The sequence below is a fragment of the Peromyscus leucopus genome, chromosome 7, assembly GCF_004664715.2.
Source record: "Peromyscus leucopus breed LL Stock chromosome 7, UCI_PerLeu_2.1, whole genome shotgun sequence".
Lineage (NCBI taxonomy): Eukaryota > Metazoa > Chordata > Mammalia > Rodentia > Cricetidae > Peromyscus > Peromyscus leucopus.
The window spans coordinates 30,136,226-30,160,799 of NC_051069.1; the positions used below are offsets into that span (position 1 = coordinate 30,136,226).

A 24,574-nucleotide genomic window follows, 5' to 3' on the forward strand; every position below is an offset into this window, starting at 1 on the left:
CCCTACCCCTCTACTTGGCACTTAACCTTCTGATGCCTGGCATGCCCAACATTGTTCCGGGACCTGAAGACAACAGAACGTAGCATCCAGGCAGGAAACAAACAAACTAAAAACCTAAGAAGTCAGCTAAGCAGGGCCCACACAACCATCCTCCATGCAGGCTGCAAACGCTCTAATCATGTCCAGCATCTTGCAAACTTGATGCTCAGAGTTCAATTCCCAGTGCAGGAGGTTAAAAATAGAGGGGAGAATATCTCCATTTCGCCAGCACCAGACCACTTCCAGCTTCAAATAGAGGGCATTTGAACCTTTTACTAGAGAAAACGGAGCAGCGCTGTAGAACAAAACTCTTCTGTTCTTGGTCTTTATGGGCTACGTAACATGGCAAGTTAGATTCCCTAAGCCTCAGTGTGTTCCCATCTGTGAAACAGAAATCATGGTACTTTGGAGTGTGGTGGCACACATCTTTAATCCTAGCACTGTGGAGGCAGAGGCCGGTGGATCTCTGTGAGTTCAAGGCCAGCCTGGTCTACAGAGAGAGTTCCAGAGCAGCCCAGGGCTGCACAGAAAGACCTTGTTTTGAAAAGCCAGGGGAAAAAAAACAAGGAAGAAAGAAAAAAGAGAGAGAAATAAAAAAAGAAATCATGGTACTACTTACAAGGTTTCATGAGCACAAAATTCAGAGAATGGGACTTCAAGGCCTAGACTCCATAAGGTGACCCTATCTCAAAACCGGAATGGGCTGGAATATAGCCTAGAGCGTGCTTCACATGTGGAAGCATCTTGATTTTGAACCTGTGACAATTCAAAAATAATTATTGATGATAATAATAATGGCCTAAGAGATGCTTTTAAAGTCTTTCAGCACCATGCCCAGTCAAGAGTGGAAGTACCATAAACTCGGGAATTATGAATGGACAACTCAGGAGGAGAGAACATTATAAAAAAAGGCCTGGAGGCAGAAAAGCCCAAGGGAAATGGCTTGGGACCAGGGTGATGGGAGTGCTATCTGAAAAGAAAATGCAAAGTCCTCCTGTCTGCACATGGCTTTCTGAGCTGGCTGGATATGGTCCCCGAGCCACAGATGACGTCACTGACATCTGAAGAGTATTATGTAAGAAGTAAGAGTAAGAAGTCAGTGTCCTACCCATGCAGGGTGCCCTGGGATCGGAGTCCAGGCTCCATTACTGGGGAATTACAAGCTTTGGATAAGTCACTTCCAGTTCCGGAAGGTGAACTTCAGAATAACCAATGGCACTGGCGAATATTCTCCACATCCTTCTCTCTCATAGTCTGGGACCGGAGGTGAGAGCTGCTAACAGCAGGGAATGGGGCAGGTCCTGTCTGCCCAGAAAGGGTGAGAAGAAGCTGCTGCAATCTAGATCTTACACTGACTGACACTGACTGACGAGGGCAAGCCACCGGGCAACCAGCCCGGCTTGGTCACCTGCTCAGCCCTGATAGATGCCAGTTATTAACACAGGCCCCGTTTTTACAGATGCTTAAAATGAGGTCAGGAAGGTGAGCAGTGTGACCCGAGCCCCAGGGGTGGTAAACAGTTGGAAGGGAGGATCGTCAAACCATTCGCAGCACCCCTTGGCATCTCCAGACTCTCCAGGGTTCTCCGTAGCACTGCATACTTTTCCTGAGCCCAACCAGGCAGAAGCCTGGGGTTCCCCCAAAGGGCAAGCTGCCCCAGGACTCTGAGCCGCTGAGGGTGTGCTGGGGAGGGACTGCCAGGCGGGGTCTCGACAGACAGGTGTTCCTCCGGGTCGGGACCCGCCCCGGCAGCACCTCGACACCCCTCTCGCGGCCCCTAGCTCCACGTATGCAAAATCGCTGTTTTGCATGGGCCCAGGGCCAAGCGCGGGGGCCCTGCCAGGGGGCGTGGCCGAGGCCCCCGCCCCGCACCGCGTGCTCACCTGGGGAGTGTGCTAAGCCTGGCCGCCGCCGAGTGCTGCCCCAGCCGGAGCAGCGGAGCGCGCGCGACGGAGGTGGCAGCCGCTCCCGCAAGTGGCGGCAGCAGCGGCGGCAGAGGGCGGGAGGAAGGAGACCCTGGCTTCCCCGGGGGCCAGGCTGGGGCAGCCGAGAGGGACCTGGGGGGGCGCTGGCTTTGGCCCCGCCTGGGGCAGGATGGTGAATCTGGAGCCCTTGCACACAGGTGAGGGGCGGGGTGAGTGAGTTCTGACAGGTGTCACTGCGCGTGGGAAGGGACCAAGGACAAGGACACCACTCGCGCCGCGCGAGGGGCTGGGGGGGGCTAACCCCCGGGCGGCCAGGAGAGGGCGATGTGGATAGCGGGTCCTTCCGGGCAGGGGAGGATAGGTCGGTGTTGGGGGCGGGGAGGGGGTAAAAGAGGCAAGTTTGGAATATGAAACCTTGGAGTACAATAAAGAGGGGCTTGAAGTTCCTGAAGCCCCAGATCTGGGGAGTTAGACCGTGCGTGGGCCTTGGGTGTGCTGAAGTGTTGGAGTCCCAGGAGGTTGCAGGAGATGGGTGGTTCACTCACTCAGCTAGGGTGTGGACCTGGGAGTGCATACGTGTATCCACATGCTGCGTGTTTGGTGTCCGGGCACCTGTGTGAAATGCAGGCAAAGTGGGCATGGGGGGTGCCTAGAGGAAGTGGGTAGGGCGGAGCCAACCCAAAGGCACACCTGGGGCAGATGCCATGCCACAGGATCATCATTGATTGGGACTTGTGCAAGCATGTGTTTGTGTGTGTCAGGAGTGTCTGACTGTCCCCCGTGTGTGTTGGGGGAACTGGTGGAGCAAACCCCAAGGAACCTAATGAGTCTGGGACCACACGTGTTCCAGATGTGTCTGGATGTGTTGGAGGCGTGTCCACTCACATTACCCATCTGTGCTGTGGCCTCAGTGCGTAGTAGCAGGCCTGTATCCTAGAGGAGATGGTGACAGACACATCTGAGTCCAATATCCCATGAACTCCTTTCCTGAGGGCTAGGAGCCCAGGAAACAGAAAGGCCAGGATCAGTTTCCCCTACATGAACAAACGAGAGGTGGGTGTAGAGAGACCCACCATTCACTCTCTGATTCTTTCATCCACAGCTGGGCTAAGGATGCTACTAAGCTAAAGGGTTGGACTTGGTGATTTGGGTTGAGGTGGGAACATCTGGCTGATATTCTGATTAGCTGCCTGAGGTGTTAAGCAAGGAACAGAGTCAAAGTGGAAAAAGCTGGACCTAATTTAGCTACTCAAAGCCTGGCACCTTACTTCTCACACACAGTGCAGGGACCAAGTGATTTTTCTTTAGGACTTCATGGTTGCTGCAAAGATTGTGTTGATTGTTCTAGAAGAGCAGAGAGGTGGAGAGGAGGAAGAGGAGAAAGCAAGCAGATCTTCTGAGCCACCCCATGGAGCAGAATAAGCTAGATCTTCCCATCTTCCAGCAGTCCTGGAAACAGATATCAGTGGGGGCCCAAGAAGCCCGTGATGCCTAGTTCCACTGAAGCTGTTTCCCACCAGGGCTAAGTGCAAGGGCAGCCGGCGGAGAGATGTTGGCACTCAGTGGCTGGTGCCCCAGGATTTGCCAGGAAGGACTAGGTGAGGCTGAAGGAGCCATCCAGCTGGGTGTCGTCCAGTGTCTGAGGAAAGTCTTCAGATCCAAACACTACAAACAACTGAAAGCAACTGGGGTCAGGGCCTCTGAGCAGGCATTTTATCCCCCACTTCCCATCAGGAAGGCCAGTGCTCAAATCGGAATTAGTCTTGTCCAAAGGTAGTTCAGTAGAAAGTGGGGCGTTCTTTAGAACCGAGATCAGGGACTTCCTGGGGGGTTTTCCACCTCCCTGTCTACTGGAGGCTTCTCTTCTAGCCTGGGGAAGTGGGAGGAGGTGGAACAGCTGGATCCTGGCAGGGTAGCAGCCTGGGAACTGGGAGGATCTGATAGAGAGCAGGAGAGAAGAGAGGTTGGGAAGAGAAGGCCGAGCCCCTCCAACCATGCAAGCTCCAGGTGGATGCTTCTCAGAGATCCATACAGCTCTTTCGCTCTACATTGCTGTGGGCAGAGTGTGCTGAACCCAAGATGGGGTGCTTCCTCAGGATGGGGGCTCACCTACCTTTGTGTGTATCGCCTGATTGACCCCTCCACTTGTTTTGAAGGTCTCCCTGCCTCGTTCTTTCACCAGTGCCCCCCAGGGTTATTGGTCTTCCTCCATGTCACTCATGATGTCTTGGCCCCTCTGTGGTGAGTGCTCACCATTCAGCACAGGGCCGAAGGTTCTCTGGTTTGGAACTGCCTGTGCTATGCGTGCTTTCTCGGCTCACCAAGGGCTTTGTTGTCATTTGAGACAAGGTCTTGCTACATAGCTCAGGCTTATCTCAAACTCAAATTAATCCTCCTGCCTCAGCTTCCCCGATTCTTGGATTACAGGCATAAACTACTATGCCAGGCTTTTGGGGTTGTTGTAGGGCTTTTCGGTGGGGGCCCTGCTTGCTGTGTGTGTGTGTGGAGGGAGGGATCCCCTTCTTTCTTTGGACTGTCTCATTATAGTCACCCGGGTGGGTCTCTTAGCCTAGGGTCCTCTTAATTTTAGAAACCTGTCCCTCCATAGTAATCCTATATTCTGTCGCTCCTTGAAGACTGACATGGCCCCGGAATTCCCAACCTCAGGCCCCTAGGGATGCCTCCTGGTTGGTTTCCTGGAGTAGCATCACTGTGGAAGGAGGATGATAGCAGTCCACACATCTGGATAGAGACTTGCTCCTGGGTCCCCTTCAGAGGGCTCCATGACTGTGTGGCCCCTTGAGTCGGCTCCGTGTTCTTTCTCTGATGGCCTGGGGACAAACTCTGCTTCAGGTTGACCACAGCCTCCATTCTGTGTTCTTTGAGAACCTTTCACTGTGGAGCCTGGAGATCTGAAAGTGACGCAGGAGTTCTCAGAGACAGAGGGGGGCTTCCTGTGCTCAGGCCTAGAGGGACAGACAAGAGCCAGTCAGCCAGAGGGTCCCAGTGTCTGGCCTTGCCGGTCTTTCTGTTTCTTACTGTCAGCTCGGGGAGGGAGGCAGAGTGTCCCAGACCTGTGCAAGATGGAGCTCAGGAATGCCATTTGGGTCAAAAGGCCTGTCAGAGGGAGGGAGAGGGGAAAAGTCTACACCAGAAGAGTTGGAGCCTTAGCTGGCTCAGAAGCGGCGCTTCAGGCCTTGTAGAGGGACCCACAAAAGCAGGTGTTTGAGGAAAGAACCCAGATGCAAAGTCTAGTCCTTTCCTAGGATAGGAATAGGGACAACGGGGGGTGGGGGGGGGAGTCCCATTTGCTCAGAATAGCCTGGACTCAGGAGGACACTCAGTCCGCTGCCCCTGGAGAAAGCACTGTCTTGGGGCTTGTGTTTCCAGGTATCTGTTGGGGGAACTACTTCTGACCAGGCTACAGGAAAGCCAGGCCAACTTCACTCTGTGACAGTGCCAGATGAGGCAGATTGGGGTCTACATGAGGTATCTGGGTGCTTACGCTCAGCCGCTGAGCCTCCTCAGGGAAGGGAGGGTGGCAGAGAGCCGACTCAGACTAAGATAAGAGCACAGCCGAGCTGGCCCCACCCCACACCTCTCTCACTCACCCCCGGCAGTGCAGTCCGACAGGCGAAGGGTTACTGCCAGCCAGCGTCTCAGGGAGTTTCGGTGTTGGCCCATTTTTAGGCTGAGACCCAAGGGTTCGTCCCACCCATCAGCATCAGCCTCCTACCCAACAAGAACAGGTTCTTAGCATCTGAGCATGCTGGGGACGCAGGAAGGGAGAAGGTTTTCCAGGATATCTCACCCGGCCCCTCAAGAAGTCCCACCCCCTGCCTGGAGAGTCAGGCTGTCCCCAGGTCAAGGCAGCGTGAGAGGGGCCTTGGGTGTCTTTAGAGATAACTTTTAGACACGATCAAGACTGAGCGTTAAGTTTATTTAAAGGACAATGAGGAAGCCTCTTGGTGTAGAGCGATGGAGGAAATGGGTGTTAGAGGAAAGTTGGGGAGTCGGGCAACAAAATAAGGCTCAGCTCAAAAAACTACCTGTTTAAGTCAGTCCTCGTGGTGGAGGCGTGTATTCCCAGCTCCTCCTGGGAGGCTAAAACAGGAAGATCACAAGTTCAAGTCCTGCGTGACCTAGAGTGAATTCAAAGCTAGCCTGGGCAACATTGAGACCCTGCCTTAAAATAAGGAGCGCTCACCGGGCAGTGGTGGCGCACGCCTTTAATTCCAGCACTCGGGAGGCAGAGGCAGGTGGATCTCTGCGAGTTTGAGGCCAGCCTGGACTACCAAGCGAGTTCCAGGACAGGCTCTAAAAGCTACACAGAGAAACCCTGTGTCAAAAAACAAAACAAACAAACAAAAAAAAAAAAAAGAAGAAGAAGAAGAAGAAAGAAAAAAGAAAAAAAATAAGGAGAGCTCTGGGAATGTCTCAGTGGTTGCAGGAATAAGACTATCATCCTGTTTTCAGAAATGCACACACCAAGCTGTCTGAAAGTCCAGAGTTTGGAATAAGCTGATTTGGGAATTCCGGCTGTCAATGCTGCTTCACTCCCCCCCAAGCTTTTCCTGTTCCCATGAACAGTTTTCCTCTAAAGGCAGAGGCTGAGCATTCTAATGGCCTCCTTGGTGAAGGAGAGTCACAGAGGTGCAAGACTGAAAGCCACAGATGGCCTAGGGAATTGGGAAGGGCTAAGGGAGGGGGCTGACCAGGATGCAAGAAGGGCCTGGAACTCGTGTCTAAGCCCAGGCCATTTAGTAGGCACCCACTTTACTTCCAGTCATCATTTCATTCGGTCTTGTCCATGTCCCTGGGAGGTGTGTTCATCATCCCTGGTTCTGGGTGAGGAAATTCACATTGTCATTTGTAGCTAGGGTCCCTTGGCTTCTTAATACTGGCATTGGATTACACTCTGGTTTGTCTGCTGCCCAAACCCATGCTCTGAAGTCCTGAATTCTGCCTCTACTAAAGCAGGTTCAAAACCAGCAGAGACTTTCCTTCTGGGAACAGTGGCAGTGGCCCCTGCTGGGTCTACATATGCATGCATATACTGTCTGGAAAATTAACATCTGCAGCAGGAGAGGCTAAGGGTCAAGGAAAGCCTCCCAAATGCAGAGCAGAGGGGGTGTTCCTGAGACTTCCATGACCCCCCAGTGCAGTATGGCCGTCTAGAAAGGCCCTGCAGAGCTCTCACTATATACCGGGGTATCTTCCTTCTATGAACAGTGTCCTCCAAACCATAGGGACTCCTAGAGTGACCTTATTTCTCCCCCTACTTCCGATGCATTTGCTGGTGTCTGCATCTCTGCTTTGCCTGGCACCACAGTCACTTCATTACAGAGCTGTAAATACGTTTAAGAGCTCCACACATTAGTGCCATACCAAAAAGAAAGGGGGCAGCGCTTGCTCTCCTCTGTTCCTGGGGCAGAGGTCCACTCTTTCCCCTCATCCTGATCATCTCCAGACCTCGGATGTCTGCTGTGCCAACTGCCTGATTACCTGATGCAAATTCAGGCTGCCTCTGTGCCTGGGATTGGCTGCGGAGTCTCCTATGCAAATGAACTCAGCAAGACTCTATCTGGTTTGAAAGAGTTAAAGAGCGGCCCCAGAGAAGAGGGTGCGGTGGGGGGGGGGGTCCATACAATTTGAATAAAATATTCTCTGTCTTAAACGGCAGGATTTGGATGGTTTAATAAGGAGAGGAGCTGAGAGAGTGAGTTCAAAGTTGCCTCTTTCTTTTCCTCCGCTGACCAGGGAGGAGGTTTAGGGCCTCTTAGGTGGTGGCAGCTATCGGTTATGGGTAAATGTTTAATTTATTGCAATGGAGCAGAGTGGAGAGGCCAGAGCAGCAGCACTCAGGGGCTGACATGGGACCCTGAGCAGGTCTGCGTTCTCAGCTGAGCAGTTTGGAGGAACGGAGAGCAGGGAAGGAGCCTGAAAGGGCAAGGTCTCTAAGAAAGGTGGCAAGGAGGCAGGGTTGATTTCCCAGGTAGTGCACTGATCTCTGAGACCCAGACAGACAGCAGAACTGGGGACAGAAAGGTAAGACGGGCAAACTTTGGTTAAATATACTTACCTTCTAGGGTAGCCTCTTACATAGAATGGGGAGCGAAAGAGTGTTGTTTGATTTGTATTTATCATTATTTTATTATTTTTTGAGACAAAGTCTTCTCTAAGTTTAAGGCTGGCCTGGAAGTTAGGGTCTTCTTGACCTAGCCTCCTGTGTTTATAGACACGTACCACTACATCTGGATTTCTAGTAAACTTTAAGAAGATACATTCCCCTAATTCCAAAAGAAATTAAGGGTGGAGATGGGCAGCCCCCACCCCACCCCCGCCACTCTAGGTCCTTATCCTTGTTAAATTTTATCCACTATGTCCAGGTGAGGGGAGGGTGCTGATGGGTGATACAGAAGGTGAGAGACCCTGCAGTAGCTATGAAGAAATGGAGGAAAGAAAGGCCAGGCTAGGAAGCTATCCCCGAAGGAGGAGATTTGTACGTCCAAGCTTATGAATATTCTAATGGCTGTGCGTTTGGGAATTTGAAAGTCTGATGGTTGTGGTAATTACACATTCATCTTTGCTGTTTAGTTAAAGCCACGTATGTCACAGAAAGAAAAATGGTGACCTGTTATTAAAGTCAGTCGTGTTTTTCCTGCAGAGATCAAGATGAGTGGGGATGTTGCAGATTCAACGGATGCCCGCAACACTTTCAGCCAGGTGGAGTCAGGTAAGGTGTTCTCTTCTGGGGGTGAGTGGTTAGGAGACACTGTCCAGCAGTGTGATGTCTCTTGTTGTTCAGCATTTCAGATCCCAAAGCTGGATCATGGTCCCTGAGGACCTCTCTGGAGATAACCAGAGGCCTTGGAAAACTAGATATTGACCTTGATAGAGCAAGCCTCTGTAACCAGGCCAAGAAGGAGCCAGACCCTTGGGGGGAAAGGACAAAAAGTTATCAGGGAAAGTCACTCTTGTAGTGCTGGACATCAAACCCAGGGTTTTGCAGATGCTAGGCAAGCAGCATTCTGCCACTGTATCCTGTGATGTGTGTGTGTGTGTGTGTGTGTGTGTGTGTGTGTGTATGTGTATGAGACGCATACACAAGCACATTAAACCCAGAGCTTTGCCATGATAGGCAAATGCTCTACCACTGAGCCATACTCCAGCTCTTTAATTTCATTTTGAGACAAGGTTTTGCTAAATTGCCCAGACTAGTCTTAAACTCACTATATGTCTCATTAAAAAAAAAGACTTTTAATTTTGTTGTTATTATGTGTGTATAATATGTATGCATGGGTGCACACCTGTCAGAGGACAACTTTGCAGAGTTTCTTCCGCCTTTATGCGGGTTCTGGGGATGGAACTCGGGTCCTGAGGCTTGTGCAGCAGGCACCTTTATCCACTGAGCCATCTCACTAGGCTGCAGTTCATGCCTTGACTTGCCGTTCTAACACAGAAACAACAGGTCAGCTCCGGAAAGAACCTGTCTTTGATAGATGCAGACCAGGGTCTTCCATCCCTAAATCTGTTTTTCTGTTTGGTTTCTCTGTGTAGCCCTGGCTGTCCCACTACCTCTGTAGACCAGGCTTTCCTTGAACTTACAGAGATTTGCTGGTCTCTCCCATTGAGTGCTGGGATCAAAGGCATGTGCCACCATACCCGGCTTCCACCCGAGGTTCTTAACAGTCTTTCATAAAGAACTAAGCAAACGGGCCTGTGTACAAGTGTTGGCCTTCTGAATGGCATGTGTGTAGCTGGTATGTGAGCTCTGAGAGGGACTGGTGCCTAGACATGACTTTGCCTTGTGAAGAAAAGAACGGAGACAGGAAAGAATTGAGATGTTTCTCTCTTCTCTCTTGTTTCCACCACAGCCCAAGCCTTGGTTTGAAAATGCAGTGTAATTAAAAAGAACTTGAAGAAAGATAACTAGAAAGATAACATTAATAGCCTCCCAACGAGGCCCCAATTAGTGTTTCATCTGGATCGTTAGAGACTCAGAAGTGAGAAGGGGAAGAGAATCGATGGCCGCCAAAGCTAAAGTCTACCAACTGTTCTGGAACATTTTAGTTTTAGAAGCTAAAAGAGTGACAAGACAGTTGAGGGGGGCAAGTGGGGAGGGCTCGTCTTAGAATACACTTGCTTCAGATTTTCCTGCTCTTCAGTTTAACTTCAAAACAGTGTCTACTTGTCTGGGTAGCAGTGCATGCAGAGCTACAACCGTCCGTATGTTCTGCTCTGTGTGGGGCAGCTGGACTAAAGCGTGTGGACTAGGTGCACCCATTTTTCAGGGCGTTGTTCACCCCACCATACTGGTGATGGAACTTAGTACTTCTGCGTACTAACCAAGCACTCTACCACTGACTATATTCCTCGCCTTACTTACTGCTCTTATCTATTTATTTGTTTTTACACAGTGCTTTGCTAAGTTGTCCTGGAACTTGCTCTGTAGCCCAGGCTGGCCCCCAACTTACAATCCTCCTGTCTCAGCCTCAGCTGGCATTACAGGCCTGCTTCATTATCAAGCCTGACTTTGGTCAGTTTGTTGGTGTCCTATGTGTTACTAAGGTTGGTGGAGAAAGGTAATCGTTCTTAATTTCCTTCCATCTCAAGAAGCTGAGATGAGCTCTGCTGAAGGTGCTGGGGGCTGTGCATGTACTAATCCTCTACCCTAGACAAGAATGGAGTCCAGAGCTGTGGTTCTAGAGAAACTGTCCTTTCCCTGGAAAAAAAAAAAAAAAAAAAAAAAACTCTGCTCCCCCAGGCTCCATTGGCCTGGACACAGTTGAGCAGTGTCCCCATTGGAAAAAGACCACCCTTATTGATGGAACTGGGCTTTGCTATCAGTTATCCTGACCAAGTTGGGGATCAGTGTGAGGAGTCGGAGGGAGACCCCGAACTCTGACAGTGAGCCAGGAAGGTGGGGCTTCACTGTAGGAGGAGGCCAGGAAGTCCAATGTGCTATGTGTTGCCTGGGCAAATTCTAACCTCCGATATGGGACTATGGGAGCTGTGTAGTAAGAGGATTGAGGGAGAGGGAATCCGGGATGAACTAGGACTGTCAGAATCCATCCTGACACACTGCCAACCTCACCTGACTCTTGCCTCTTCAGGAGGTAGACCTTTGAAGAGCATGGTTTCAAACAGACCTGTGATAAAAAGCTGGCAAACAAGCCAGGCAGGGTGCTGCTTTTCTGTAACCAACACTCAGAGGCTGAGACAAGAGCGTTGACAGTCGGAGAGTTCAAGCCCAGTCCTGACTATAAGGAGTTCCAGGCCAGCCTGGGCTGCATACTGAGTTCCTGCCTCTCCCTCCACACCAAGAAAAAGCTACAAACAGACTGTCTAGGCGGGAGCCCAACCGTGCCGTATACCCAAGGAGTCTGGGATGCTTAGGTGGAAGCCCCATCTCTCACTCTCCCCAGACCCTGCCCCTGAGAAAGCCCACCAAACAGCGACTCCACCCCCGGAGGGAGGGTGTTTAAGATCCGTCCCTCAGACTTTCCCTGGTGGTTTCCCTTCATGGCTTCTCCTCTTTCCCAGGACCACCCGGGAATGTTTTGCTCAGATTAAACCTGGACTTATTAATTTGGCCTGATGTTATTTACTGCGTCGGCGGAGCAGCTTAATATGGGGGTACGGAAACTTTTCAAGAACCACTTACTAGCTTCCTGATTTGATCATTTATCCTTGTCACAGGGACAGGATAAAATGAATGCTGTCTTAGCGGGTAGGCTGACAGTCAGCTGAGTCTAAAATCTAAAATCAGTCTAAAATCCTTCACCACTGTCTTGTTGTTTTTGTTTTATTGATTTGAGACAAGTTCTCACTATGCAGCTCTGCTTGTTCTGTGACTAGATGTGTAGACTAGGATGCCCTTGAACTCACAGATCCCCCCCCCCCACACACACACACACTGTCTACTGAGTGCTGGGATTAAAGGCATGTGCCACGGTCTTTTTGCATCACAAAAAGTGCAATTAAAAGTGCCTGGTGCCTGTGGAGGTCAGAAGAAGGTGTCAGATCCCCTGGAGCTGGAGTTTTGGCACTGGGAATCAAACCTAGGTCTTCCACCTCTCCAGAGCTTTCTTGCTCTTCCGTAAGCCCCTTGGGGGCTTTGCTCAGTGGTAGGATTAATGCTTAGGTGATCCTAAATTAAGGGCAAGGAAAAAAGAAGTAGCCAATTAAAGCAACCAAACTTCCTGGAAAGTCATTCTGACTCTTTTTTTTTTTTTTTTTAAACTGTGGAAAGCTTATTACCAGTTACAATGGTTACCAACTTAGTTTAATGGTTCCCTTTGAATTTTTAAAAGACACATTCACCTCCCCAGCAGGGCATGAGTTAATGGGTGGTTTGTCTCTGGGTTTTAAAGGAACTATAAGCAAAGATGACCTAGAAAATCCCCTGTATACTGGAGAGCACCCATAGGATTGTGTGAAACCCCTGGGGCATTGGGGTTGGGAGCTGGGGAAAGGAAGTGAGTTGTCGGGTCCACTCTGAGTTGGCGGGAAATCCTTGGAGCGCTTTCTCAGACCTGCAGGGCAATTTATCCTCCCCCCCCCCTTTCTGCACAGTGGAGAACAAAATGCTCAGGACCTCAGAGTCTCCTTTCTGCTGGCCACCAAGGAAGACTCTGGAACCCCTGTCTCCACACCCGCACTAGATTCCCTTCCCACAGCAGGTGTTGAAGCCTCCTCCCGCTGCCAGCCATGGTTAATTTGCTAATTCCTGTTACTCCCTCCCCGCTGCTACTTCACTCTGTTTTATTTATCTTGCAGTACTGGGAATTGAACCTAGCGTCTCAGGCATGCTAAGCAAGTGCTCTCCCATTGACCTGTACCCCTAGCCATGTGTGCACGCTTGCAAATGCATGCCCATGGAGCCCAGAGGACACGTCTTTCCTCAGCTGCCAGCCACCGTGTTTTAATATAGGGTCTCTCACGGGTTTGCTTAATCGGCGAGGCTAGCCAGCCAGCAAGTCCCTAGGCTCTTCCTGTCCGCACCTCTGCCCAGCTCTGGGATTACAAGAGCATGCCACAATGTTTTATTACAGAGGTTCCAGGGACTGAATTCCAGTCCCAGTGGAGCACTTTGCCAAGCCAGCTGTCTGTCTGTCTGTCTGTCTGCTTGGTTTTGAGGCCATCAGACTGGCCTAAAACTCATGTAGCTCAGCTGGCTCTTCAGGCAGGCTCCCTGCCTCAGATCTCATCTCCTCCTCTCAACAAAACAGTTGAATAAAAATATAGTCTTGCCAGGGCTGGAGAGATGGCGCAGTGGTTAAGAGCACTGACTGCTCTTCCAGAGGACTTGAGTTCAATTCCTAGCACCCACATGGTGGTTCACAACCATCTGAAACTCCAGTTCCAGAGGATCTGATGCCCTCTTCTGACTTCTGAGGGCACCAAGCATGTACACATAGTACACACACACACACACACACACACACACACACACACACACACACACAAAACATTCACACATAAAGTGAATTTAAAAAAAATAGTACAAAATACAACCTTACTCACATTTCAAAAGCCATCAGGCTATCACTGACAGCCCCCACCACCAGCACAGCTGACCCTTGGGACTTTTGGCCATGATGATCATTTGTAGCCTCAAATGGGAGAGAAGAAAGACAAAAACCAAGGTTTCAGGAGGAAGGAAGAAAAGGCCCATCATGACATATGCCCCCTCCTGCCTGGCCACATGTAAAAGCTCAGACATCATCTCATTTAAGAAAATTGTGGCTGAGAGGGGAAAATTAACTTGTTTGGAAGCCAGAATGGGACTCACACTGTGTGATACCACGAGCTTTTCATCCTGGCTCTGCCATGAACTGACTGCATATTTGGCCAACATTCCTACACGGACCTTTAGTTTCTTCTTTACAAAGGAAGGCTTTGGACTAGATCGGCTGGGAAGGCTGGCATGTAAAGTCTGCTTTCAGCATGCTTTCCCGCCTGTTTGCACCTCTCTCGGGTGCATGTAGGTCTCCCAGCGAGTTGAGCACCTGCTCACAGCCCGCTTCCTCCCAAGTCTCCCCAGCCAGCTCTGCTCCTCTGCTGCCTCCCGCCTTGTGCTGTGGGGACTCCCATCCTAGTCTCTGGTCTAGCTGGCAGTCCCATGACCACTGTGACCTCCACTCTGCAGCCTATGCTGGGCTCTGGAGTCCCTGCCCCGCCCCCCCCCCCCCCCAGCTTTCCTTCAAGGACAAGGATTTCTGGTGCTGTGGACAGCCGTGATAACTGGGGTCTGTTTATTCCAGAGGCACCGAGGGTGGGTGTCATTATCCCACTTTGCAGGTGGGAAATTGAAACCGGGGATGGGAAAGAGTGTTAGCTGAGGTTCCCAAGGTCACTTACCCCCAGCACATAACAGACTCAAGTTTGGACTTTTTTTTTTTTCTTTTTATCCGCGCCCCCCCCCCCAAGACAGGGTGTCTCTGTGTAGCTTTGGTGCCTGTCCTGGAACTCACTGTGTAGACCAGGCTGGCCTCAAACTCACAGAGATCTGCCTGGCTCTGCCTCCCGAGTGCTGGGATTAAAGGCATGGGCCACCACTGCCCGGCGGCCAGTTTGGACTTTTCTAGTGACTTTCTGCCCAGAGATGCTAGAGGGAAGGAAGACCAAGGGCCACCCCCTGTGGAAAACCAGAGGATTGGCAGCATCACAGCAGATATCTGAATCATGAAAGGCAGTCTTGCAGGACCAGAAGGAAGATTGTTCCAACCCAAGACACAAAGCCCTTCCTGGAGCCAAAGAGTGCTTGCTGGATATCTTAGTTAGGGTTTCTATGGCTGCAATGAAAACAAAGGCAAGTTGAGGAGGAAAGGGTTTATTTCAACTTAAATGTCCATATTGATGTTCATCACTGAAGGAAGCTAGGATAGGAACTCAAACAGGGCAGGAACCTGGAGGCAGGACCTGATGCAGACAGAGATCATGGAGGGGTGCTGCTTACTGGCTTGTTCACATGGCTTTGCTCATCCTGTTTTCTTATAGAACCCAGGACCACCAGCCCAGGGGTGACCTCACCCATAATGGGCTAGGCCCTCCCCCTCCCCCATCAATCTCTAATTAAGAAAATGCAGCTGGATCTTATGGAAAGGCTTTCCTCAATTGAGGCTTCTTACTTTCAGATGACTCTAGTTTGTGTCAAGTTGACATAAGACTAGCCAGCACACTGGGGATCAGAGGGAAAGAGGAGGGTCAGCTGCTTCTGCTGGTGAGCAGTGAGGGTCTAGCCTGGGAAAGAACGCTCCCCCCACCCACACTCCTTTGGGAATCAGTATTCATCACACTGGAGGGGAGGGAGGGTTCTGGGCTTTGTCATTCATTTCTCCCAGTTGAGACATCCTTGTCTTATCTGTGAGACTGAATGACTAACATCTGTCTGCGATCTAGAACCACCCAGAAGACTCAGTTGTCTGGTGGCCCAAAGAACTTCCAGTAGGGCTTTAAACATGATGGGCATGTCTGTCCAGGAGAGGACCAGTAAGGCATAGAGAGATTAGTGGTCTCCTCAGGCCTTGAGGAAGAGTAGTGATGCCCTAGGACTGACTTTTGGGTAGAGGTCTGCTCCTTCCTGGAACTCACACAGGTATCCACCCTCCCGAGTTCCTGGGGAACTAAGCTGAGGATTGCCACCAAGAAGTGAGGTTCCAGGGAAGACTAGGAAGGAGGCTGTGGGAGATGAAGGTAGCTGTCGGTTCCTATGTTAGTAAACTGGTCTTTCAAAAGCTGGAAGGGTAGGAGAAACCCAGAGGTGCTTGAGGATCAGGTGAGACTCTGGGACTGTGTGTAAAGAGGCTCCTCTTGACACCTGTTCTAAGGCGACTCGTGTGTGAGCGCGTGTGCACACATGTCCTGCCTGCTTATGACTAAATGAGAGTGGGTGTGAACACACCTTGAAAAGGCCACACCACCACAAAAACACCGTCTATCACACGGTCGGTAATTAGGAAGCGTGCTATTATCGAGAGACATGGGGAAAGTGCCCGGGACTTCAGTTTCCTTGTGGTGATGGGATGGGGGGGGCATCTGCAAAAATAAAGCAATGAGAAGGGTGTCGCTGGTCTCTAGGGCTGAGCCCCAGTCTTTCTCAGGTCCATTCCTCCCATCCTCACTTCTGCAGAACCAGGATGGGTTCCTGACAGCTTTAGGATTCTCAGAGGACCTCTTACTGTGCCTCCCATGCCCTCTGAAAACATTCAGAACATCCTTGGGAAGTGTGAGCCCCTGTTAAGGAGAGCTCCTATTCTCCTTGTTGTTTACTTGTTTTCCATTCCTAAGAAAAGCCAAACTCACGGGGGGGTGGGGGGGTGGGGGGTGGGGAGGATGGCACACACCTTTAATCCCAGCACTCGGGAGGCAGGGACAGGTAAATCTCTGAGTTTGAGGCCAGCCTGGTCTACAGAGAGAGTTCCAGGAGAGCCAGGGCTATGCAGAAAAACCCTTGTCTGGACCCGCCACCCCCCACCACCACCAAAAATTCAAACTTTCTCTTGGCTCCTTATTCATATAGGAATTGATTTCAGTGTCTGAAGTTCCTAATACCCCTCATGGACAACTCTTGTGCTGTAGTCTCTTGTTTTAGCTTGCTTCAGAGTGGCTCCCATCTCACCTTGTTTCCGGTTTCTGTGACAGGGAAATTAGAAGGTAGTGATTCACCACCCAGGCTTCCAACTGTGACTCTGTTTGCCGAAGGTCTCCGGAGAAGTGGTCTACAGTGCCTGGATTTGCCTACTGGCCTCCAGCCCTCGGAGAATTGTAGCAAATAGAACAGCCCCAGTGGTAGCTCAGACCCTGAATGACTTCCGGCGATAATACTGCTCATCTGTGGGGTGCGGGGGTGGGGTGGGGGGGTAGCCAAGGCTTGATGGAGCAACTGGTGGTCCTACCTACACCACTCTCTTCCTCCTCGTGGAGGTCTAATTAAGGAAACGGCTTCCTTCCTCTCCAGCATAACAGGGGGCAGGTTGAGGACAGAGACAGGGCACGTGTGAGCCATCTTTACCACCTGGCTTCCCTTCCTTGCCTCTGAGTATATTCCTGTTTCCCAAACAGTCCCAAATGGAGGGCCATTTGTTGTTTCCAGTCTGTCACAGATCAGTATCCAGTCCTGCTGTGTTGTGGTGGCATTGGGTGAGACACTGGGGTCTGACCTAAGAAGACCTCTTTTAGCAGCATCCAAACAGCTCTACACCCATGTCAACAGGAAGCTTCTTGGTGTGCGACTAGCATTTCTAAGGTCTTACTCACTCTTGCAGTTTGTACCTGACCACAGGCCTTAATGCAAGTCTGCAGACCAGCCTTGGCTGGTGGGCCACACTTGGAGGTGCGCTGCTTAGGAACACTTTGTGATTGGCAGAAGGAGATACCTTGCCTTTGACCCCCTTGAGCAGTGGGTACACTGGAACCTGGGCACATCTTCCTATGGCCTGGATCCAGAGATGGTCGACATGGGTGGGTGATGTGGGGGCTCCAGTAGGAGACAGGCGTCAGTCTATCCATGGCACCTTGTCTCGGGCACGCAGGGAGATGGGGTACTGAGCAGTGTGTCCAGGCCACTGCAGCATCCTGGGCCTTTATCCTTTAGCAAAACCCTCCTCCTCAAGAAACAGATGAAGATGGGGCTGCGGGGACAGGGGAATTTCAGGCAGCACCTGCTACTGAGGCCCATTTCTAAGCCGTTTGCTATGGAAGGGGGCCCTGCCCAGGACAAGAACAGGAAGGGATGAGGAGGCTCCTCTTCTCTCCCATTCCTTCTCCCAACAGCCTCTGGTTTGGGGGGCACAGGCACCGATTCAGAGCTGAGTGTACTTACAGGGGAGCTATATGAATCGTCCCAGCTGGGACTAAGTTTTCCCTTATGTGAATCGGAAGAGCAGGGCAGGGTTAAAGTATGACCAAGATCCTCCTCGAAGGTGGCCAGATGGTATCCTTAGGGACTTCAGCCACCAGCAGTTCAAAGTGCCCCTCCTGAGTTCTCCAGAGACCCGGTGAGCTCACTGGTGGTGGTGGTGGGGGTCATGGGTTAAGGGCAGGGAGGGGAGGCCTTTGTGCCAAGGCAGGCGCCTGGGAAACAGAGCTGTGGGCATCTCCCAAAAAGCACCAGTGAAACATTGTTGTTGACTCAAACAATAATAGGTGCTCATTTGCATGGTGTTTTACATATAGGTTCCATGCTAGGTCTTTCATCTCCTACCACTACAACAATGGCTCCCCCCACCCCCTCCTGAATCCATTTCCGGGGGGGTTTCACTGTGTCCCCTAGAATCTAGAACCTCTCCCCCAACCCTTCCACCCCCCCCCCACACACACACAAATACCTACCCAATCCTTGGCTTATCCCAGAAAACACAGTGGTTGGCCTTGCCTGGGTGTGCCTGGTCCAAGTCTGCTCCAGAGCAGGTGGCCTGGCAGGTCTGACCCAGCAGGTGACCTCAGGTATGGATGGATGCCCCACCTGCCTGCTGTCAGTTCCCACAAGGCCCCCCAACAGTGGGCTTGTCCACTCCCCACCCTTGTTCAGGCTGGGAAGAGAATAGAAAAAAGTCAAACCTGGGAGCCCAGAAGAGGGACAGAGAGGAGAGGAAACCGGGTGGTTGCTATGACAATGGGGTCCCGCTCATCATTTGCATAGGGTGATGATTTCCATACTGCAGGGTGAATTTCCATATCCCTGCCTCAAAGCCTGTTGGGGTGGGGAGGGGGAGAAGGGAGAGGTCATTTGAAATTCAAATGAGGCTGATTAAGGTTTTCTTGAGGAGGGAAGCGTGGACAAAAGGGGTTAAGCTGGCTAGCAAATGTTGGCTCAAGGGCTCAAAGTTATCAAAGGGAGGCGTGCTCAATGCTAACTAACGTGCTTGCTAACTCCCTGGCAGCCTATCGCCCCAGACCCTGGGAACCTGCCTGTGGATGTTCTGATGACCTAGCCAGACAGACTAGGTCTCTATCCCCTCCTGTACCCTCTTGGTGGCCTGAGCTCATGGGTCAGGACCACTGAATTGTAGTAGTTCTGGGTTCTGACCTTCCTTCCTCGGATGGCTTCAGGACTGGTCATGTCTGGGTTTTTATTGTCTGAGAAACAGTCTCTGTAGTTTGTTGGCCCAAGGAGATGAGAGGACGGCTGAATTCTGGACTCATCTTTCCCACTACACCGTCTAAACAGGCAATGCCCCTCTTTGAGGCTGTGTTTGTGTCTTGGGGTGAAGAATGGCGAAATTGAAGTTCTCTCTAGCCATGGTCAGCCCTAACTCACTGGAAGGGTGTGCACACCCCAATGTTTTCCAGGCTCTTTGAGTGATGTGAATGGCTCAGGAAGGACTCTGCTGCTCTCTAGCCTCTCCTGACCTCGGGGTCATTAGTTACAGGCTTACTGCTCATTGCTCATTATTTAAAGGCTTTCTGCTCATTTTTCTCATCTATAAAATGGGGTTAGTAATAGTATCTACCTCACAGAGCCTCTGTGAGGATCAAAGTTTGTTTGTAAAACACTTAGAACAATGCTTGCCAGTTAATAATGTCATTTGTTAGTATTCATCCCTGGAGGACAAAGTGTCCATGCATGGGTGCAGTGACCTAATAGCCAATCCAGGCGACCTCTATTAGAAGCATGGACTCTGTCTCCTAATCAAGCTGCTCTGTGGTCCAGGACTCCGGAGCTAGAACCATGCTTCAGTGACTCCTGGGTAGTCATGTGGAGAGAGAGAGAGAGAGAGAGAGAGAGAGAGTACATGCCCTTGTGAGGACTGTGTTGGTCCTAGCTCAAGTGTGTCTCCATCTCTCAGGAAATAGGGGCAAGAAGAAGGGAGGGATCTGAGGAAAGAGCCCTTTAGCCCTCCTCCACCTAGTGCTGAGAGATGGGAAACTCAACAAGACTAAATGCTATTTAAAATTCTAGAAAAGCTAAGGCTTCTCTCTTTTGCCTACTAGAGTTACCGCAGCCACTCCAAATGAAGTTTCAGCTGGCAGTAATATGGTGGCATTTGGATAGCTGGTCACTAACTTCTCTAGGATTTTGTGTCCTTGCCTGTAAATGACAAGTCTAGCCTCTCTAGGACTTATTGTCCTTACTTGTAAATGACAAGTCTAGGATTTAGAGTCTGTCTCAGAACTTGCTAAGTATCCAAGGCTGGACTTGAACTCCTGTCCTTCTTACTTCTATGTCCAAAGTGCTGGGATTACAGGCAGGTGTTGCCCCGCAGGTATCAGTTTTGACCTCATGAACACACAGATGACAGACTTCATGCCTCTATGGTCTCCTCTGATTAAAAAAAAAAAATCATATTCAGTGTGCTGTATTGATGTGTGCATATTGAATATGGCTACAATAGAGGTCTCTTTCACAGAGCATCTTTAACTGCCTTTGAATACAGACTTTACTATTTTTCCAGGGTCAGGAGACTGTGAGTATAGATTTTGATGAGAAATCTTAGATTGCTGGGTCCTACTTTCTTGCATCGGGGAACTGAGACCCTAGACCCTTTCTGAGCTCAGGATGCTCCTTCATCTTGACCCTTGACCATCTTGCCCAATGGATTCTTTTTATTAATGATTTCAGCATCAGTGTTTGACCAAGAAGGGATCTGGGGCAATGCATGGGTGCCCCAGAAATCCCTATCCATAGCCCAGGTGGAGAAGGAGTGGGTTTATAGTTCCTAAGGTACCAGAAGACTGCTGAGATGGATTTCCCTTGTCAATGAATGACAGGAACAGTCGCAGTGGGCAGCAGGGAGGATACTGTGCTTCTGTTTGGCAGGGTCTGGCAAAGCTCCTTTGTGCCTATGGCATCACCCTCAGGCTCTTGACCTTTGGGAGAAAGGAACTGATGAGTAGACTTCAGATTTCTTTTTTTTTTTTAGATAGGGTCTTAAAAGCCCAGGCTGACCTTGAACTCTCTATGTAGTCAAGGCTGGTCTTGAACATCTGATCCTCCTGCCCCCACCTTCTGAGTGCTAAGATATTAGGTTTGCACGACAACACATGCCTAGCAGGCTTCAAGTTTGACCTTATGAACACTCATACAGAGAACTCACACATCAGATAGCTCAATAGGCCATGTCTATTGAAGTCTTTGAGTTCTATTGTTCACATCTTTAGACTAGAGAAATGGGTATTTTTAAATTGTGAAAAAAACCCAAGTCCACACACTGATGAGATTCTGAAGGAAACTTGAGAGGCCATGCAGTCCTAAAGCAGTGAGTAGCTCCTTTTAGAAGTGCTGGTTCTGACCATCAGTGGTTGACATGTAGTATTGATTTTAGGGAAAAAGATAAGGATGCTAAAATTCATTAGTGATGTCAGCCCTGGCCACTGTGTACATGATTACGGGCATGTGGAGAACGTCTCATCACCATCTACACCCTGACTGGACCAGGGATATGCAACTAGTGGAGAATTGAACCTTATACCTCCTAACTCCTAAGACAGTGCTCTTCTCTCAGTTCATCCTGGGTTCTGCTCTTCAAGTGGCTTCAAAGGTTCTCCTTTGGTTCCTTCTAGACATCCCCCCCTAAAGAGAAGGTTACAGGAATGCTGTTAGAAACTTCTGTTTGTGTTATTTTTAATTATGTATCTGTGTCTCTGTGTGTGTATATGCATGTGAACACAGGTGTCCTCAGAGGCTGAAGGTGTCAGATCCCCCTGGACCTGGAGTCACAGGTGGTTGTGAGTTACCTACCGGATGTAGGTGCTGAGACTTGAACTTGGGTCCTAGAGGATCAAGGAGTACTCTTAAGTACTGAGCCATCTCTCCAGCTCCTAGAAACTTTTCATTTTCATGTCAAGAGGAGATTGAAGACTAGGGTGATGAGCATCTGCAGTACATCCAGTAAATGCAGAGCAGCCTTGAAAATGACCCTACAGCCCACGGCCCATGCACAATGTGTTCTCAGGACAAAACCTTAAAAGGGGGCCATGCTGTCTAGTTCACTGGTGGAAGTAGTTATTTGTGTGTGTGTGTGCGTGTGTGTGTGTGTGTGTGTGTGTGTGTGTGTGTGTGTGTGTGTTGTGACAGAATAACTTTCCAAGGGCCTACCTTCGTAATTGCTAGCTTAAGAAGCAACAACAAGTTATCAAATTGTCCTAAAGTATCACTGCAAGTCCTCCTGGGGTTATACTTGAGGAAGAGCTGCTGAGAACCATCCAGAAATGGGAGAGGCCCAGTCTCGTCGCTGAGTACTCCTCACATTGTTTACCAGGCAGAAGTGAAAAATCCTGCTGGAACAGTTCTTGGTTTAGGCTTCCACCTCCCTCACCCAGAGAATTGTTCCCCAGGCAAAGTCACATCCCATGGCTGCCAAGGCCATGCAAAGCAGGAGGCCCATCAGTCTGGGTGTCAGCTCTCTCGGTTCAGAGGTGGGAGAGCAGGCCCTCTTCAGGGCCCAACTCCTGGTGTTGGGGAGGCCTGGCAGGCAGCACAGCTCACTTGCTGGCCTAGTGTTCATCGGATACCAAGGGGCAGAAAGCTAGAAGCAGGAACTGCCCCACAACTCACACCTCCTGCATTCTGACCACCCTGACCTAAGGGGAATCTACTTAGAATTCAGGGACTCAAGAATTCAATGTGCCTTTTGCCCTGTTTTGATCACCTCTGCTCTGGACGCTAGGATGCTGGCTTCTTATTCAACCCCAATGCCTTCAACTGTGGCCTCTGCCATCTTACTCTGTTGAGAGCTTCTTGGTAGAGATGAGGTCTTGGGTAGCAGGCAGGACCGAGGTGATTCTGGAGTTGGGAAGCTAAGCTGAACCTTGGATGAATGCTCAGACATTCTCCGAGTTGGTGCTGTTGGCAGTGGAATTGTACTAGAGTGGGAAGTCACACCACATTAGGGTCAGAGAACTAGAGCTTTGGTCTTCCCTTGGGGATCATTCCCAACACATGCCAACACTTGAAAGCTTCTGTCACTGTGGGTGCAATGACCCATGAGCCAACCCAGTGACTGTCTCCTGAGCAGGCTGGGCCGGGCTGTAAATTCACTCTTGTTATGTCTACACATATCTCGGACTTGAGAGTTGGAAGATTGTTTCAGGGATACTTGAGACTCAGCGTCTTCATTTGTAAAGTGAAATAAATAATCAACCTCATCTTCCCTAAAGCCAAAAAATCTACCTGGGTAATCCCCCTGGGATCCTGGCAGGCCCAAGAGCCAAGGTTCCAACGAGTTTGCCTCACCTCTTGTTCTCTCTCTGTGGAAATCTCTTCGACCACAGATTCATAAAGACTGAAAGCTAAAAGAAGCTTGCAGAGACCCAGAAGGTGGCCCTTAACAGTTTAACATAGATGTCACCTATTCATCCCCAAGGTCACAAATAGGAGGTTCTGGACAAGCTTTGGGAGCCCTCTCTGCCCTGCCCCTCTCTCTCCTTCCTTCCGTCAGTCACTAATCTTCTGTTTGTGTGTACAACAAACTGAAGGAGGCAGGCGAGCCTCACTGCATCGCAAGAGGCCCAGGGAGGACCAGGGAGAGGGGAAGAAATGGCCCTTATACCTTTTGATCCACTGCATTCCATCCCGGGACTTTCAAGAGGGAGAGAACTGTAGAGATCATTTGATAGCCCTTTGATAAATTAGTGATGTCAGCTTGGGTGTCCCCAGGGCCATAGCCACTGCAGGTTCCCCCGTGGATAATTCCAACAGAATTTCCCTTTACCCCAAGGTGAGACCTGCTTTCCCATAAGCCCTACAGACCCTTGCTCTCTTCGGTTGGGTCTGGCTAAGCTTGCCTCTCTTCCACACCAGACTTCGGGAAGGACAGAAAAGAGCAGCTGGTTTCATCGCTTCTGCCTAAGCTGCTGCAGCAGCTTTAGATGTCCACTCATGGAGTCGTTTTTCAACTTTTACTTAAAAAAAAAAAAGTTTAGTCAGGGCTGGAGGGGTGGCTCAGTGGTTAAGAGCACTGCTGCTCTTCCAGAGGACCTGAGTTCAATTCCCAGTGACCACATGGCAGCTCACAACTGTCTGTAACTCCAGTTCCAGGGGATCCAACACCCTCACACAGACATGCAGGCCAAACACCAATGCACATAAAATAATAATAATAATTTAAAAAATTTTAGTCATATGGACAAGAGAAAAATAGTTGAAGAATTACCTCATCTCTCTCTTTCTCTCCCCCCCTCTCTCTGGTGTGTGTGTGTGTGTGTGTGTGTGTGTGTGTGTGTGTGTGTGTGTTTGAAATAGTCCCATATAGCCCAAGCTGGTCTTAGACTTGCTACATAGCTAAGGATGACCTTAAATTCCTGATCTTCATGTATCCACCTCTGAAATCCTAGAATTATATAGGCCTGTACCACCATGCCTGGCTCATCTGTATTTTATTATTATTTTAATTTACTTTTACTTTTTAGAAACTCATTGTTTTTTATTTTATTTTATTTATTTATTTACTATTATTTGGGAAAGGGATGCTTGCTCTGACACTTGTGTGGAGGTCAAAAGTCAACTTGCAGGACTTGGTTCTCTCCTTTCACCATGCAAATCCTGGGTCTCAGGCTTTGTGGCAAGGGTCCTTACCTACTTAGCCAACACACTGGTCCCTTACCTGTATCTTTGTTTTGTTCTTCTTTTTCTTTTTTCTTTTTTTTTCGAGACAGGGTTTCTC

General features: G+C 50.1%; 1 protein-coding gene across 2 annotated transcripts in view; it reads left to right on the top strand.

The window, feature by feature from the left end:
- The first annotated feature begins 1,942 nt into the window (after positions 1-1,942).
- Positions 1,943-24,574, top strand: part of Pou2f3 (POU class 2 homeobox 3) — an 87,917-nt gene continuing 65,285 nt past the window's right edge. Inside the window, exons 1-2 of one of the 2 annotated variants that reach the window (XM_037207579.1) lie at positions 1,943-2,161; positions 8,632-8,700. In XM_037207579.1, coding sequence (XP_037063474.1) covers positions 2,134-2,161; positions 8,632-8,700 — 97 coding nt within the window. In that variant the 5' untranslated portion in view covers positions 1,943-2,133. The remainder of the gene's footprint in view (positions 2,162-8,631; positions 8,701-24,574) is intronic. The other variant, XM_028866548.2, reaches the window with a different exon arrangement.